This window comes from Rhamphochromis longiceps, linkage group LG5, assembly GCF_057381845.1.
Source record: "Rhamphochromis longiceps isolate RC_006_pf linkage group LG5, R_longiceps_female_GT1.1, whole genome shotgun sequence".
Classification (NCBI taxonomy): domain Eukaryota; kingdom Metazoa; phylum Chordata; class Actinopteri; order Cichliformes; family Cichlidae; genus Rhamphochromis; species Rhamphochromis longiceps.
The window spans coordinates 26494695-26513673 of record NC_140561.1 but is presented as its reverse complement, the minus strand read 5'-3'; the positions used below and the strand labels follow the sequence as shown (position 1 = coordinate 26513673).

The following is an 18979-nucleotide window of genomic DNA, read 5'->3' as shown; positions in this document are numbered from 1 at the left end:
ACACGCTAAGACACCAAAGTCCTTGAGAAAGAGTCTTTATTGCCGTTAGATTGATGTGTTACATTTAGTTTTATACTTCATAATTTTTGCAAACACTCTCACACTTTCCCTTACATCTGAAGCTATAAGCTAACCAGCTACTAATCAGTCATTAGGTAGTTAGCTTAGTTTAGCTAGCTTTGATCAATATCATCCACTGAATACTGAAATCACTGAAATCGATCTCTTATTATTGTTTCTTTTACCTTTATTCAACCAGGAAAACCCCATTTAGATCAAATCTCTTTTCCAAGGGAGCCCTCGTCTGATCTTTCTGTAAATTATTCCATGTCCAAGTGAATAGTAAGAAAAAGCTTTTTTCCCCAGCCTTTTAGAATTCTAGGCACATTAAAAAGAAACCATTTACAGAAGTGTAGCTGGTAAATGTTGGTGCTGGGACAGAGAAGGGTAAGGTGAAACTAAAAGTTGTAGAGAAAGAAATACCAATACTGTTTTTTGCAAGTGGTCAATGATGCCCAATCCATAAAATCTGCATAGCAGGCATGAAAGTAATATATCTGTGTTTTCATTCATCTTTTTTAGCAAACAAAATAATTTTTCACAAAACTATTCCTTTAGGAAAAACAGAACCCATCCCTCCGATTAGTCTATCACTCATCATCATGGCACAGGAGGCACTTTCATACCTTCATTTACTGTGTTGTGTTTAATAATGCGGGCCACCAACACCCTCCACTACAAACATGTAACAACAGCCAGCCACTCTCCAGAGCTGTCACTATGCATTCATATTCATTCATTAAATCTGACACTGATATGTGGGGTCGTATCTCATCCAGTCTCCTGCTTCCAATGGGGGCCACCCCCAGCATGGTCACCAAGGCCACTGTGACTCACACAGACATGTTTAAAGGTCACCAGGGTGTGTGTATGTGTCAGTGGCTGTCTGTCATGAATAAGGAAATCCACGGTCCCTTCCTGTCTGCCTCACATGGAAGGCACATAGTTAATCTTTCATGTCGTGATGCATCAAGCTAGCAAGCTAATTACTCTATTGTTCACTCTGTCAGTCTAACTACGGTGCAAATAGCCTGCAGCAGTATAATCTGAGCTGCCGTGTTTACACCACAGTTTGTTCGAGACACTGAGAAGACTAATGAAAATATGCCCAGTGGTACAAATATTCTTTTATTATTTTATGTGTACAAATGACCAGTTTGCTATCTTTTTTTAATATAATTGTATTTAAACAAATATATTCATGTTGTGATTAATGCTGAAATGACAACTAAAGTTTACATCTATATTTGTTTCAGGTGAGGAAGACTCTTGACGCCACCTTGCAGACCCTCCATGATATGCTTACTGTGGAGGACTTTGATGTTTCAGAGGCTTTCCAGCACAGCCAATCCACAGAGTCTGTGAAATCAGCCTCATCTGACTCTTACATGAGCAAGGCAAACATCGCCAAAAGACGAGCCAATCAACAAGAGACTGAGGGCTTCTACTTTACTGTGAGTAGTCGGACAAATGAACAAAGAAATTGCAGCGTGGTGTAAATGTGCACAGTACAACACAAAGAATGTCTAGAAATAGCACTAATTGTCTTTTTGTCTTTCTTATCAATAGAAATACAAGGAGTACTTGAATGGCAGCAATCTCATTGTCAAACTGCAGGCTAAGCATGACCTTCTGAAGCAGACGCTAGGAGAAGGTGAGACTTATTAAAATGTTGTCGCACTGTGTTTAGCGGTGTAGAAAGTTCTATATTAAAGTAACTGCCAAGAAAGCAAGTATCTCTAGAGTATATTAGTACCTTGATATATAGAAGCACATATAGAAAATCTATTATAGCTGTTTTTATCCAAAGGAAGTAGAGCTACTTTCAGCAGCTCCCTTATTTACAAGATGTCACCATAGCAGGTACAGTAACTCTGCATGTTTGATTTGGCACATTTTTTACACCAGATGCCCATCCTGATGCAACCCCAAAGGAATTTGTGTCTCCTTCTGGGATTGAACCAGAGCTCTTTCACTTGTTAGGCAAATATGTAACAACACTATACAGCCAATTTAGCCAAAGGAAGTAATTTTTAAAAAAACATAATATCTTCAGTTTGTATGTAGCCTACCCCATGCTTTTAGAAAATACAATACAAAATTATATCATTCAGAGCTATATTAAGAGAACAAAAACCCTGCAGTCCATGATAACAAGCACTGTTATACAAATTTAAGACCCGAGAGCTGTTAAAATAATGAAGCCAAAGGGTCAGTAAGGGTCTGTGTCTTTTAATGTCACAATGTTGCTACTTTGGAATCACAAACATGTGTTAAATAATTTTGTTTTGTTGGGAATATTAAAAGTTTTCAGACTCCCATATATCACAGTTGTGTCTGCTGTACACAGATTCTTTTAGAAATCAGATAATTAAATATTGATCAAAACAAAACACCAAATTATATTACTTATTATATTACTTATATTATTATAAATGATATTATGCAGTAAAGTTGTAGTTCTCATGGCATCCTGAAAACTGCACGATCTAAAAGCAGGTCATCTCAAACCATGGATTACTAGTATAGCATTGAAAGGATATTTCTTCCCATGCTTTCCTTACATATTCATGATATTAAATATGTGTTAAACTCATCCAGAAGAGAGAAGAAAAGTATATTTGATGTCATGATGTCATGGTGATCATCAGACTCTTGCTAGCGTATGCTTTAAGGTTGGAATTATGTGTTTGACATAAAGAAGGATTGTGCTGGAAGCTGCTTTACACATGACATGATCCTTGAACAAACATTTCTGACTGACTGATCAAAGCGAGGCCTTAATTTGTTTGCTATACTGAAACGTGCGTGTGAGTGTGCTAATGTGGTGCACATATCATGAAATCATAATACTGTACAAATCAGCTCCCACTCTTGTTGCCTCTGGATACATTTTCACTTTCACAGAGCTAGTCTGCAGCCTAGTCCCCTTCTGGGGCTCTTGTGCTGTTTCTAGGGCGACCGTTGAATGACCACTGCCTGGCGGTGAGTCAGATTCAACCATGGCGTTCACCCCATTCAGCCTGACTGAATAGATGCCCGTTTTCTCATAACACCCCTTTCCTTCTCCATCTGCCAGCCATGTATAGTCAGCCAGCACTCAACCGTGCTGCTAACTTCTGTGATTGTAAAACTAGTGTGTTCTAATTTAGTCTCTCTCTGTGTGTGCTTATTCCTTTTAGGGGAGAGGGCTGAATATGGAACAACGAGGTAAGGTTTTCAGTGACAAGAGGGTGAATAAAGTTGGCAATGATGTGTAAAATCCTTCCTGTGTCCTTGGATATGGCACAAATAAAGTCACAGTGTAGGAATATCGTTACCTCACCATGTTGAATGGTTTGGATCCAAATTAGAGATGCTTTTATCTATAGATATATCTTAAGACTAGGGACTGAAATGCCAGTGAGATGGATAATGATTTGATTAATAAAAACAATTAAATGAGGAGAAAATTAAAAAATATTGACAAGAAGGGCGTGTGACAAATACAAATGCTTGACTTTTATTTTGATCAATTAAATTTTATATTTAATTATATCTGTATTGAGTATTTTGTGATGTATTACCTTTCAGTCATTATTACTTTGAGAAAGTCACAGGAGCTCCATCCTTGTATTATTTTTACTTTTAGGTTAATACACAAATTTGCTTTCTTGCCAAGTGTTAAATGAGAAAGTTGATGCCAGAAAGCTGATTCTGTTCATCCTGATGGTGTGTTGGTCCCACTCAGATGATTGTATGCTCAGATTGAGGCTACAGCAAAGGGTTTGCTAATTTAAGTTAGCATTTAGTAGCAAATAGCTAGTGCAAGCACAATGTATCATTTGTATAATTTGGATTTTAGATAATAAGCAACACAAAATATTATACATTTAAAGCCACTAGCTAAGCAATTTCAAGGTACTTATTTATTTATTTTTGGTTTTAAAACATTGTGCTAAGCTAGATAATATGATTATGGCTTTATAGAGACAGCGTAATACATTATACACTCACTTATTGATTGCCCACTAAATGAAACATATTCCACTGTACTTTGTAGTGCAGTACTTTGTACTGTCTATAGAAAGTATTAATAATGGATGTAGCAGGTTTTTCGCTTAATTTACCCAAAATGCCTAAAACTGACATATTTCACATTCTCTATTAATTTGTTTTTTTGTTAAGTTGCCCATCTTTATCTTTTCTTCTTTATCTCTGTCATATCAGGTTTGTAGTTTTTTGACAGGTGACAGAACTGTAACGGATACACCTTTATGCTATTCAAAATTAATGGAGAGCCATGAATTATTTTCCCTTCCTGTCTGAGCGAGAGTTTGACTAATTGCACTCTGTCTCTTCATATTTATCATGAAGATATGAAAAGAGTATCGGCTGTCTCATCTAGCTCTCAGCAAGAAAGCAAATGACTGTAGCCTATCTCAGAAACGGTCAATATATGACTACCATATTCTTTATGATTTGGAGCAGCCTATTGTTTTGGTAAAGATCTGAAAAGAAAAACATCTTAAGCAAAATCAGTTTTACTGTTGCATATTGCATTATTTTTCATGTTTGCATTGTACCAACCCTACAAACCCCACCATCTCCCCAGGCCCCCAACTCTTCCCCCTAAACCCCAGAGAATGCGGAAGTGTAGACCTCGCTCCATTTTTAACCCTAGGCTGTTTAACGGCAATATGGAGGCCTTCATTCAGGTATAAGCCCATCTGTGCCCTCTGTCTCTCATGAGCTCAGCTTTCTCGCTAGCAGTCCTTGGGGGTTCTCTTGCCTGTGACCACTCTTTTATCCAAACATTGCCTCACTCATGCACTGACTTTCCTCTTGCTCAATGCTTGTCTTCACATTTGACGAAAACACTAGATAAGGTGAAAGCTGGTCCAGCAGCTTGATGTGAAGATGGTGTATTTTCAAAAGCACCAGTATAAGGTTTGTTCTTGTGAGCCCCCAGCCTCCGTACACTGAATTAATTTGGCTGTATGTCAGTTGGCCACACAGCAGCTATGCAAATAAACAGATGGCCACTTCCACTCTAATGCTAATCAAACTCAGCAGACAAGCAGGGCATGCACCGACAAAAGTACAGAGATAAAACGATTAACCAATGAATCAACTGACAAAAAAACAAAAGGAAAAAAAATTTTTTTTTTTGCTTTATTGATTTTTTTGTATAGTGTTGTATGTTTTATTATCATTATTTATATCTTAGTAGTTCTTCAATGGGCTTTTTTCTCACAGAACAAATAAAGAATCAGTTAGTTGAGGAGATGTCGTAATTAGCAGATCGACTGATAAATCGATTCTAATTTCCCTCCAAGTCAAGAAGCTGTTTTTGGCTGGAAAAATATGTGTCTTCCCCCCACCCACCATGCTCTGAAGTAGGCCCTTCCCTCCCACTCCCCCCCAAACCATGCCCTCATGTCTCACACGCCACATGGCACTGATGCTTTTCTCAGGCCATGCCTCGTCCTTCTCTCTCTCTCTCTCTCTCTCTCTCTCTCTCTCTCTCTCTCTCTCTCTCTCTCTCTCTCTCTCTCTCTGTCTGTCTGTCTCTCTTTGTAAGATCTGTCTCTCTCACTAACCTGTTGTGGTTGTTGTTGCTTCTCTTCCTCTGTCTACGTGCCTTACTGCTCTCTGCCCAGGGGAAGACGGAATGTCCGTGCGAGGAGTCAGGTACTCTGTCTTATAGCTGGGTGGGATCATTACACTGTATTTAGTATGCTAACCAACATTTCTGTGCCTCTGTCCCATTGGGATTCCTGTGAAAATACTGTTATCGTGGTGCACTAATTTATTTTTGTTTTGCATATTGTGACTCAGAAAGTTAACGTTAAGTGATAAATGATATCATCTCAGCCTTCTCATCATAATGGCTTGCTAGTGTGACTGTTTCTTATGGTTATTAATTTCTGATTTAGTGGTTTCTCTAGTAATAATTTGATTGTGTCTATAGGATTCAGGCCAGCCTATACCAGCGGTGGTTGAGAGCTGTATTCGATACATCAACCTGTATGGTATGTTCCAGTTCTATTCATAAGTTATCTTTCCACAAAGGCTGATGTTTTATTTGTGTAGTGCAAATTTACAACAAAATTCAACAAATTCAAATTTAACAAAACAAAAATGCATCGGATTCTGCATTAAGGATTCTTATATTGCAAAGTAGAGACCCTGCAATTTTAGATAGAAACGACGACAATAAGAGCGCTTATGTCTCTCCAGACTCTCAATATAAAGTTTTCACCTAAATTAATCAACTCGAGCTTTTATTGGTGTCTATCATCACACAAAATTTGAAAATTATATCTTAACCCTTTCACGTATAGTGGTCACTACAGTGGAGAGATATTCAAAGGCTGTTTTCCTGTATGTGTGTCAGGGTTGATGGTATACTTGCACATGATCACAACACACAGTGTATATTATTTATTCGTTTGTCAACTTCATAAGCCAAAAACGTATGTTGTCCACCTAAGTGGACATGAAAAAAAAAACTTTTAAAAATACATGTGTAAAAAAATTAAGTTCAAAAATCTTTTTTTCATGCCTAAAGATGAATAAAAATGTAAAAAATCCTGATTGAGGTTGTCATAATTCATGCATGAAAGGGTTAAAAACTGCAATAGAGTGCTAACAGACCAACAGACAGACAGTTATTCATTACAGCAAGTAGACAGAGCAGACAGAGTTTCCCTTTTCATTTTCTTGCTTACATGTAGTTTTCAGTCTGTATAATCAAAACACAACAAAACATATAATTTTATACAATCTGATTGTTAGGGTTTTCTCTCTGTTATTGTAGGGTCTTTACCTAATATAAAGTGCCCTGGTGTGACTGTTGTTGGGATTCAGTCCTATATAAATAAAATAAAACTGAATGATATGTATATACAACCTTAATATTGTTAATAGTAGCCATTCACATATTTTTGGTATTTTAGAAGTTATTAGCAGTGAAATAGCATTCAATGTGAGATAATATAACTGCTCCAACTGGATCGTTTGGAAAATCTTAAACTGGAGCATTTCATATGTACAAGCCTGGATGAGAGAGTGAGGTGAAATATTAATTTCTATGATTCATTCATTTCTCAAAATGGGTTGCATTCTAATATTCATGATGCTCAGCTTACATTAATCCTTATATATAAGAAAGAAGATGGGGTGTAAGTGATAAACAGGACTTCTACTGTCCAAGAGATGCTAATGAATCTCTTACTAACTAATAGTAACGTCTGTCTTGTGAAGATTGTTATAATAAGAAAAACAATGTAATTTTGATTTCCACCAGTTATGACTGAAAAAGCAGAAGCTTTGGCCCCACCCCTCAATTTTTGAATTAAGGTGTTTATAGTCTAATTGCCACATTCATCCATCCATTTTCTTCCGCTTATCCGGGGCCGGGTCGCAGGGGCAGCAGCCCAAGCAGAGAAGATATAATCTCTCCAGCGTGTCCCAGGGCATCCTCCTGGTGAGACATGCCCGGAAAACCTCGCCCAGGAGGCGCACAGGGGGCATCCTTGTCAGATGCCCGAACCACCTCAACTGGCTCCTTTCAATGCGGAGGAGCAGCGGCTCTACTTTGAGCCCCTCCCGAATGGCCGAACTTCTAACTCTATCTCTAAGGGAGAGGCCAGCCACCCTTCAGAGGGTGTCCCCAACCCGGAGTGGGCACTCCATCCTTTTCCAACTGAGGACCATGGCCTCAGATTTGGAGGTGCTGATTCTCATTCCCACTGCTTCACACTCGGCTGCGAACCATTCCAAGGCGAGCTGGAGGCCATCACCTGATGAAGCCAACAGGACCATATCATCTGCGAAAAGCAGAGATGAGATCCTGAGACCACCAAAGTGAAAGCCTTCCGCCACTTGGCCACGCCTAGAAATTCTGTCCATAAAAATTATGAACAGAATCAGTGACAAAGGGTAGCCCTGGCAGAGCCCATCACCCACCAGGAACGAGTCCGACTTATTGCCGGCAATGCGGACCAAGCTCTTGCAACGGTCATATAAGGACTGAATGGCCCGTAGCAATGGTCCAGACACCCCATACTCCCGGAGCATCCCCCACAGGACCCCCGAGGGACACGGTCGAATGTATTCTCCAAGTCCACAAAGCACATGTAGACTGGTAGGGCAAACTCCCATGTTCCCTCGAGTATCCTCAAGAGGATAAAGAGCTGGTCCAGTGTTCCACGGCCAAGACAAAAACCGCATTGTTCCTCCTGTATCCGAGGTTCAAACTCTCCTCTCCAGCACCCTGGCATAGACTTTCCCAGGGAGGCTGAGGAGTGTGATTCCCCTGTAGTTGGAACACACCCTCTGGTCCACTTTCTTAAAGATGGGGACCACCACCTCGGTCTGCCAGTCCAGGGGTACTGCCCCCGATCCCCACGCAACATTGCAGAGACGTGTCAACCAAGACAGCCTTAAAACATCCAGAGCCTTCAGGAACTTGGGGTGGACGAGGCTCTGCCACCAAGGAGTTGTTTAACTGCCTCAGTAACCTCGTCCCCAGAGATTGACGGGTCATCCCCTTCGTCCCCGGACTCTGCTTCCACCACGGAAGATGTGCCAGTGGGATTGAGGAGGTCCTCAAAGTATTCCTTCCACCGCCTGATGATTTTCTCTGTCGAAGTCAACAGCACCTCTGGAGTCCCACAAGCTAACCAAGCCCGGTAGGACTCCTTCTTAAGCTTGGTGGCTCCCCTCCCCTCAGGTGTCCACCATTTGGTTCGGGGGTTACCACCATGGCAGGCACCAACTACCCTGTAGCCGCAGCTCCATGCAGTGGCTTCGGCAATGGAGGTGCTGAACATGGTCCATTCGGACTCAATGTCCCCAGTCTCCCTCGGAATGCTGTTGAAGCTCTGCCAGAGGTGTGCGTTGAAGATCTTGCAGACTGGGGCCTCTGCTAGACGTTCCCAGCACACCCTCGCTGTACGTTTGGGTGCGCCAGGTCTGTCCAGCGTCCTCCTTCGCCACCTGATCCAACTCACCACCAGGTGGTGATCAGTTGACAGCTCAGCCCCTCCCTTTACCCGAGTGTCCAAAACATATGGCCTCAGGTCTGGTGATACGATTACATACCACATCGACCTGTGGCCTAGAGCAGGGGTGTCAAACTCAAATACGCAGTGGGCCAAAATTCAAAACTGGAACAAAGTCGCGGGCTAACATGAATATTTATTGAAAAAAAAATCTTCCTCCAGATATAAGAATGAATCTTTTCTTATGGACTCAAATAAGTTTTGCTGGAAAACTGAATATGGAACAAGCAAAGCTTAATACTTAACAATATATATATTAGCTGTATAATACCAGTAGGCCTGCTCTAATAGTAATTTGGTATGGCTTTGCGGGCCAAATGTAATTAGGCTGCGGGCCAAATTTGGCCCGCGGGCCAGAGTTTGACACCTATGGCCTAGAGTGTCCTGGTGCCATGTGCACTTATGGATTCTCTTATGTTCGAACATGGTGTTCATTATGGCCAAACTGTGGTTTGCACGGAAGTCCAATAACAAAACACCGCTCGGGTTCAGATCCGGGAGGCCATTCCTCCCAATCACGCCCTTCCAGGTCTCACTGTCATTGCCCATGTGAGCACTGAAGTCTCCCAGTAGGACAACAGAGTCCCCAGGAGGAGCACCCGCCAGTGCCCCACTCAGGGACTCCAAGAAGGCTGGGTACTCTGAACTGCTGCTCAGCGCATAAGCACAGACGACAGTCAGGACCTGGCCTGAAAGGCGAAGGGGTGAGCCCGACTATATCTAGCCGGTACCTCTCAACCTCACGCACTAGCTCAGGCTCCCTCCCCACCAGAGAGGTGACATTCCATGTCCCAATTGCCAGTCTTGTTAGCCGGGGATCGGTCTGCCAGGGCCTCCGCTCCTGGCCGCCGCCTGACTCACATTGCACCCGACCCCTACGGTGCCTCCTGCGGGTGGTGGGCCTGCAGGAAGATGGGCCCATGGCCCTTTTTCAGGCTGTGCCCGGCCGGGCTCCATGGACTAAGGCCCGGCCACCAGACGCTCGCCCTCAGACACCCTTCCCTTTCCTTTGTTTTTTTTAATATGTTTGAAGTCTCCTATCTTTAAGCTTGTTTTTATACTTAGATACAAAAAACAGAAGAAACTCCTTTACTGAGACATTCAACAGAAATAAATCTGGTTTATTTTTAAGGGGGTGTGCCATTTATATTAATACCTTTTTTTCCATTTTAGACTAACAGCTTTATATGTCCACAGGTCTTCAGCAGCAAGGTATATTTCGAGTTCCAGGATCCCAGGTCGAAGTCAATGATATTAAAAATGCATTTGAAAGAGGTTAGTCCCAGGTCACTTAGCCATCTACTCTTGATTGATTTTAAATTTCGTTTTGCCCACCTCAGAAACCGCAGTTACTCTCACAGGACTCTAAAGTGCAAATAAAGAGCCTGTGTGCCATATGTAACCCTGTAATGGACATGTAAACCATTTAATGCATAATACATGAGATCAGCATCCTAAATGAGCAAACATAACTGCACTCTTAATGCATACATTAACTTCCGAATTTGAAATGTATATTAAGAATCACTGCTATCTTACATGAAAGTGAGTGCAATGGATGAATACTGAGTAGACTGAAAATATGCTACATCTACAGGAGAAGATCCACTGATGGATGATCAGACAGATCATGATATTAACTCTGTGGCGGGAGTTCTTAAGCTTTACTTCCGGGGGTTGGAAAACCCCCTGTTCCCTAAAGAGCGTTTCGCCGACCTCATATCCACTACCAGTGAGTAACATTCCAGGAAAACATGTGGAATATGTTTTATTTAGTGTAGCACTCTGTGATTGTTGTTGTTTATTACTTTTAGAGCTTGACTCTGGTGCAGAAAGAGCTCATCACCTTCAGCAGATAATCGTGACTCTTCCGCGGCCTGTGATCATCGTCATGAGATACCTGTTTGCATTTCTAAACCAGTAAGTCTCGTCACTACAAATTTTCCGGTGTGCAAAATTAAAATAATGATACTTACTGGTTCTGTTTTCCACAGTCTTTCCCAGTACAGCGATGAGAACATGATGGACCCCTACAATCTCGCTATTTGCTTTGGCCCCACACTGATGCCCATACCAGATGACCAAGATCCTGTGGCCTGCCAAGCACATGTTAATGAGATCATTAAGACAATCATCATCCACCATGAGGTCATCTTTCCAACCCAGCGAGAACTGGAGGGACCTGTGTATGAGAAGTGCATGGCTGGAGGGGACGAATACTGGTAGGTTCAAAGCTAGGTGTCCAAAATGTGCTGTGTTTTCTGAGCCATTAACAACTTGGCCTTGGAAAAATAGCACCATGTAACATTTTCCACTTCCTACCCTGGCTCTAAGCCATTTTGTACAAGGCTGTAGATTTTACACTCAATACTGAATTATCTTCTTAGACAGACACCTAATAAAGGGTATTGGCTTTTTTCTCATAAACACAAGACTTATTTTCTATAGCGACGCTAGCAAGTGTTGTTTATTTAAAGACTGTATGCACCAGCAATATGATTATTGAATAACATCAATAATGCCTTTCTTAAATGATCCAACTGCTAGAATTAACCCTTGTATGGTGTTCGGGTCTGTGAGACCCGTGTTCAGTTTTTTTCAAAAGAAAAATTAAACAATTAATTATTTTTTCACGTGTAAATGTGTTGTGTCTTTCCACTCACTCCACTTGATTATAACTGATTTATTTATAACATTTTATATAAAAGAAAAACGAGAAGCACATTAATTCATAAATGTGATCTAACAAAGGTAAAGGGAAAAAATTAACCATGTTTGCTGTTCATATGTCTTGTAATTGGGATGAAGTAAACATCTGTTGAGTAATTTAACATAAAATTGTTTGATAGTGTTAATTTGGAAAGCCAAAACTCTAGCGGGTCCACCAGACCCATGAACACTGGCTGAGTAACAAAAATACGAACACCACACAAGGGTTAAAGAATGAAGAGTAGCTGTTCAGTTCCTTGTTAAAAGGATTTATCCTGATCAGTCATTTAATTGGATAGTATGAATCTCACATTTAATGTAGTAGGTAGTTTGGATTTTGCTTTAATTTGGTGTATAAAGTGTATGTTTTAGAGGTTTCCAAAAAATACATGAAAAAATATGCATATAGAAAAATTAAAAAGGCCAGGATCTTTTTTAGCTTTTCATTTGCATGAACAACATTTGCAATAAAAACTGACACTTTATTAGGCACAGTTTGCTAATACTGGGTTGGAGTCCCTTTTGCCTTCCGAGCTGTTTTATTATTCATGGCATATCTTCATTAAGGTCCTGGAAGATTTTGGTCCAAGCTGACATGATAGCATCATGCAGTTGCTGCAGATCTGTTTGTTGCACTTCCACGATGCGAATCTCCCATTCCGCTCTCAAAGACTATCAGATTAGGATCAGGTGACCGTGGAGGCCGTTTGACTACAGTGAATTCATTGTCATTTGCAACATAACAGTTTGAGATGATTTGAGCTTTGTGACATGGCATGTTATTGTCCCGAAAGCAACCATCAGAAGTACGCTGTGAAGGCTGAATATGGTCAACAACAGTACTTAGGTAGGCTGTGGCATCTAAATAATGCTTAGTTAGTCCTGAGTGTCCCAAGAAAATGTCCCCTACACCATTACACCACCAGCAGCCTTAACCGCTGACACAATGCTCTGATTCTGACCCTACCATCTGAATGTCACAAAAAACATTGAACCTGTGCTGATTAAAAGATGCTGATTTGGTACTGACAGGCCCAGAGTATCACAAGACCCATCTCTTATGCTATTACACCACCTGTTGATACAAGGCACAATGGACCAATGCTTTCATGTTCCTGGTGCCAAATTATGACACTACTATCTGAATATAAAGGAAGAAAGACCAGGAAATATTTTTCCAGTCTTTTGTTGTCCAACTTTGGTAAGTCCACATGACTTGTAGACTTACTGACAGGAATGGCACTAGGTGTGCAATCACTGATATTTTTTTGGATACCTTGATTGTAACAAGTACTTATTTAGGATGCTGTTGCCTTCCTACCAGCTGGAAGCAGTCTGACCATTTTTCCATCACCTCTTACTGAATATTTTCTTTTTTGCGGATCATTCTCTGTAAACCCTAGCTGTGGTGGGAAAATCCCAGTAGATCAGCAGTTTCCGAAATGATAAGACCAGCTGATAAATCACGTAAATCATCTTTCTTTCATGTTCCGATGGTTGGTTTGAATGTCAGCAGGTTGTCTTGACTGTCTGCATGCCTCGGTCTATTGAGGTTGCTGCCACATGATAAATATAATATTGGTCTGGTAATTAAGGATTCCTTTGTTATAAAAGGTAATGATTGAAGAATAAGAGTGCGTAAATGGCTCTTATTTTTTTCATTTCCTTTTCTGCATCTCCTCTCTCCAGTGAAAGCCCCCACAGTGAACCAGGAGCTCTGGATGAGATTGACAATGGTACCGGGCCTAACACAAGTGATGATGGTGAGTCAGCAAACACATCAATCCATTGTGAAGACAGCAGCTGGATGTTGAGAAGCTGACAGAGAAAATAATGAGATTTCCTCTGATCTTTTTTCATATGGCAGAATTGGAGCAAATCGAAGCCATAGCCAAATTTGACTACGTGGGCCGAAGTCCAAGAGAGCTGTCCTTTAAGAAGGGAGCCTCTCTGCTGCTCTACCTGCGAGCTTCTCAGGACTGGTGGGAAGGGCGACATAATGGTGTGGATGGGCTGATCCCACATCAATACATTGTGGTACAAGACATGTAAGTTAGATTTATTTAGGCTGTGAAGCCCATAAAAAGTTAAAAAAAAAAAAAGCTTGTCAGTTGTGTTCCATTTTCAGAAAGTTTGGCCTTAATGAAATCTTCCTAATGAAAGGATCATTATGAATAAAATGCTACACTTTTATTTTATTGCATTCTTATTGGAGCAACAGATACTCAAAGAGGGCAGACCTCAACTAAGCACATTAATCACTCTTATTTATTCCAAAATGTGTTGAGATCTTTATTTGGCTACAATCCATCTTTTCATGATTCAGATTCAAGTGGTAGTTATTCTGTAATTCTGCTAACAGACAAAGGGTAACAAAAACATAACCTTTGTGGTCGAAGCAATTACCCTCTGATCCACAATTTGCTAAAAAGAGATTTTCTTCGAATGGACATTCACTCAGGTCACGTATTGAATGGAGGCCTTTAATTTCTTAATAGCTTCTTTTCTGATAAATAGTAGGCAGGTAACAAAATTAAAGCTAAATTAGGAAGAGTAGTGATTTATGCAGAAAAGGACCAAAAGGACAGAGTAATTAGTGGTTAATGTTTCCCTTTAAAAGAATGGGCTTGGTAGGTACAATGCTGTGGTGGTTTTGTGCAGGGATGTGATTATTAAGGATTCTCATTTGATTTTCAACAACTATAATGAAAGAAGTTGAAGACAGTGAAACTGCCTGAAACTGCAGTTCCCTATTGACTTCTAGACACTGACTCCAAGGAAATTACAACTCTGTTACGTCGGCTTTGGCTTCAGAATCAAGCACTTACAGTTCTGGCTTTAACAGATTGTATACTTTGTACAAAAACTCAATGAACAGTTGCTTTAAATGAAATGGGAATGTAGTTATCAATGATTCATTCATCAAGAAAAAAATCTTTAAAAAAATTGAACACAGAAATGAATTAACAGTTCAAACACTGCAGAACTCCTTATTTAGTTTATCTAGCAGACTACTGTCAATTATTTTCTATGTTAAACATGAATAAAAAAGCGTCATCGATATGCATCTGTATCAGGGACGACGCGTTCTCAGAGAGCATTCATCGGACTGAGAGTGAGACCAGCAGTGGGCCGCACCACGATGACAGAACCTCATCAAGGAATGAGCGTCAGTCTCCTTGTGAACACACACCTGAGAACCGCTTTGGACCAGCATTAGGAAGGTAGTAACAGTTAGATATTTGGGATGGACTTGAGAGAGGAAGGACATTGAATATTTATCCAGAGCAAAGAAACTGAAACTATTCACGAATTAAATATCAATTTCATCGCCTCTTTTTAGGGTGCGAGTGCGATCAGATGGCGCTGCAGCTCCACGCCATAGGAATGGCGCCGACAGCCTGAGCCCCACCAGAGCTGCTGATCTACCCCCCAGGGTTATGCCTCGCCCCCAGAGTCCACACAAAATAGCTGTCAGCAGGGGTCTAACTGACAGTCCCGAGAAACGCCGTCTCACCACATTTGGCAGTGCTGGCTGCATCAGCCACCCTGATAGAAAGGCGTTTGTCGACAGCCACTCTCAAAGATCATCACCAAGCACCACCCGGCATGCAAGTTTAGGAGACCACAAGGCTCTTGAGACCGAGGCACTCGCTGAGGTGATTAAAATCCTTAAAAGCACATGCAGTTTTTAATATAGACTTTTCTTATTTTATTGTATAACAAACATGTACGTATACAACTATCCTATATGTATGGCTTCTCTAAAAAGGGAGCTTCCTTTTATAGCTTCATCTGAAAAATCATAACTGTATCGAGGCAAAATTAAGGAGGAAAAAAATCTCAATTCTCGCTACCATTCCTAAATATTATGTGCATCATTAGCTCTTTGATGGGTACCAAAACATTACACAGTTGGCAAATAAAATTTTGGGTTTAGTTTTTCCACCATCACATAAAAAGGCTCGAGCTCTGAGGAATAAAACTTAAAATAGATTTAGCTACTCTCTGCTTGGTTGCTTGACATCAGTGTCTTTTGTTTTTTCCTCTACTTATGCTTCTCAGGATATAGAGAAAACAATGAATACAGCCCTGCATGAGTTGCGTGAGTTGGAGAGGCAGAATGTAGCCAAGCACGCGCCTGACGTTGTGCTCGACACATTGGAGCCGCTTAAGCACCCTGGTGGAGTGCAGGAGGTGTCTGCCAGCCCTCTCCATACCATGGTGATCAGGGATCCAGATGCAGCCCAGCGACGCAGCAGTAGTAGCTCCTCATCTGAGACTATGACCACTTTTAAGCCCGCTCTGTCAGTCCGTAGACCAAGTGCTCCTTTAAGGCCCCCGCCTGTCAGACCTGTTCGACCGGCTCCTGTGATTGGACAGGGCCAAGGACCTCACCGCTCCAGCAGCTCCAGTTCGTCTGGTTTGGGCAGCCCGAGCATTACTCCCACTGACAAGGTCTTCCCCAAAGCACCGTCTCCATCACCATCCACCTCCTCTTCTTCCTCGGACAAACAAGGTAACATGTAGCTCCAGTCAGACAAGTGGTTGAAGAATGCTGTGGATACAGAGTGATTCAGATTATCATCATGTCCCTTCCCCTTTTTTTGGACGGCAAAACAAACATTGACACCCGATGAATATTTACCACTAATCTTGTGTAGTGTAGGATAGGTGCTTGTTTCTGCCCACAACATCCACTCTGTTTCCACGTGTGTTGGGAACAAGTCAATGTACTGTACTGCAGTGATATGTTACGCAAAAATAGGATTTAAATCTATGAGAATTATTTTATAGTAATGCTGTCATGCTGAATAGCCATGCTGGGTAAAGGGATGCACTGGAAAATGCTTCTGTTTACTGAAACACAACAGAGAAGTATCTCAATGAAATGTTATTAGGTTACAAAGATGCCATGAGCGTGTTCTTTGTGAGTGGTTTCCTGCTCCATTATAAAGAGAATACTTAAGGGAATATTTCACCACTAATCATGTAGACATCTAGTCTGTGGTGGTGGTTCATAATATTCCTTTTATATACCATTTATATTGAAAGAAGTTGTCTCAGCAAGCCTGTCCCACAGCGTCACAGCATAAGCAGACAGACAGACAACATGGCTGGATGGGGAAAACACAGTGGACCTGTCTCAAACTGCAGTTTTTCTAATGACCACTAGATGCTGGCTCCAAGGAAATTGCAGCTGTGTAATGTTATCATGGGCTTCGGCCCCAAGCCGTTAAAAGATTCTATACAAAACCTCTATGCACGGTGGCTTTAAATGAAATCCTCCAAATGTTACCTTGAAATGTAAGGAGCTGGGTAAAGCTAAGAAAAAAGTGTTGGTGAAACTCCTGGCAGCAGACTGATTGGCAACTAAAGCACAAATGGGCCTAATTGGCACCAGTTTGCCAGCTTGTGCTGCTGCTTCAGTCTGGCAAGTTTACGGCCACTGCGATGGTAGTCTCATTGTCCAATAGCCTGTGTCAGGCAAAGTTGTGTCAGGCGGCAGCAGTGCAGCTCCTCTTCTCCCTCCATTTGTTACATTTCCTCAGCAGTGGACCAGGACTGTTATATACCCACTGTGATTCTAATATTTGATAGTGTCCACTCCGTGTCAGGACTGGGAATCTGTTTCTAAAGTTACTTCTTAATTCTTATATATCAAAAGAAAAGTAAGTGATTTCCTTAGCCAAAACTACTTTCTCTTTTTTCTTCATCTGTTAATGTCAGAATGGGCCAGAGAGTAGCAAAATAACCTGAAGTACAGTAATACAAATAATACCGAAAGTTGTTGTGACCATTATAGATATGCTGTGCCTATAATTAAAACAATGAAATAAAGACAAACATAAAAAAAAGAGCTTATATTATTGTCAACTCTCTATATTAAAGGATTAGCTGTGTTACCTCAACAGACTCTCGTACACTTCAAATGACTAATGCACTTATACAAAAAACACTACAGGGAACTGTGCTGCATTTGTAAGTTTTGTGTTTTCATTTTGATGAACTTGTACTAGGAACATGATATAGCACATCATCATTGAAGCTTGTCAAGCCTCGTCTAGAGTACACATGGTCACTGCAGGCTGTGCGTACGTTTAGCCAAACTTGTTTACTGTTGGTGATATTTGTGGTCCGTCTTATGAGGATGATCAGTATATCTTTAATGTGTAATAGGTACATCGGAATGAATATATACATATTGTTAAAGGACGCTTGTAAAAGTAACATTGTATGATAGAAACAGGATATATTATCATCTCTAGTGTGTAGATTTTTGTAATTCTTACCCTTGCACAGAAATTGGTAAAACAATAAATCAATGAAACCTCCCAGAAATGTCTTCAATGTCTCTGTGGTGATTTTGAGTTAAAAACAAAACAATGTAGATGATCGATATTGAACAGTAGCTGTGTTGCAAATGCACCTCACAAAATGTAAGTAATGCAGTGACTTTACTTCTTTGTAAGAAATGAAAATCAACATAATGTATAATCACTTTGACTTAAATGCATGTACAGTGGAAATGCTGTAACTATAGTTGTGTTGCAGGGCCATCTACTGGCTGGCATGGATTATAGTGCCATCCTGAAAGGCTAAATAATCACTGAAAGAAAACATTTGAAACTGCAAACATACATGAAAGATATAATGCAACATGCGCTGACAGTCAATTAGTGTCAAATGTATTTTCTTTCTTTTTATTTTATCTTTAGTCATTTGATGGTCAGATCCCTGCAATGATATCTCAGTATGGTTTTTTTTTCAATTTTTTATAATGAATGTTCCTTTTTGCACTAGCGACAATCTTCTCACTGGATTAATGTCTCATAACTATAACATATTAGTAATGGTTCACGGTTAATGTTTAAGAAGCCATTCAATGACCACATTTGTCCTGTGGATGGAGACATTGTGCTTCTTGGGTCCTTGAAAGGAGACTGAAATGCTCTGCCGAATTGAAAAGGTTCAAAGAGTCTCCTTTTATTGATATGCACGTGTACTCAGAGGCCAGCCCAGTACATGGAAGTCATCTTCACTGCGGGAAACACACAACTTATTTTCATCCAAAGAGTTGCGAGACAACTCTTTGGAGTTGTCTCGCAACTCCAAAGAAAAAAAAAGTGAAAAAACAAAAAAGAAGTAAGCATACTAGC

The 18979-nt window shown here is 40.8% G+C and overlaps 1 protein-coding gene across 2 annotated transcripts in view; it reads left to right on the top strand.

Moving 5' to 3' along the window:
* Positions 1 to 18152, top strand: part of LOC146670171 (SLIT-ROBO Rho GTPase-activating protein 3-like) — a 37321-nt gene extending 19169 nt beyond the window's left edge. The window contains exons 9-22 of one of the 2 annotated variants that reach the window (XM_085406962.1): positions 1317 to 1514; positions 1630 to 1714; positions 3243 to 3270; positions 5703 to 5733; positions 6014 to 6074; positions 10308 to 10385; positions 10708 to 10842; positions 10925 to 11030; positions 11105 to 11332; positions 13509 to 13582; positions 13687 to 13867; positions 14897 to 15043; positions 15163 to 15478; positions 15885 to 18152. In XM_085406962.1, the coding sequence (XP_085263088.1) occupies positions 1317 to 1514; positions 1630 to 1714; positions 3243 to 3270; positions 5703 to 5733; positions 6014 to 6074; positions 10308 to 10385; positions 10708 to 10842; positions 10925 to 11030; positions 11105 to 11332; positions 13509 to 13582; positions 13687 to 13867; positions 14897 to 15043; positions 15163 to 15478; positions 15885 to 16349 (2133 nt within the window). In that variant the 3' untranslated portion in view covers positions 16350 to 18152. Of the gene's footprint in view, positions 1 to 1316; positions 1515 to 1629; positions 1715 to 3242; positions 3271 to 4654; positions 4758 to 5702; positions 5734 to 6013; positions 6075 to 10307; positions 10386 to 10707; positions 10843 to 10924; positions 11031 to 11104; positions 11333 to 13508; positions 13583 to 13686; positions 13868 to 14896; positions 15044 to 15162; positions 15479 to 15884 lie in introns of both variants that reach the window. The other variant, XM_085406961.1, reaches the window with a different exon arrangement.
* The last annotated feature ends 827 nt before the right edge of the window (positions 18153 to 18979 follow it).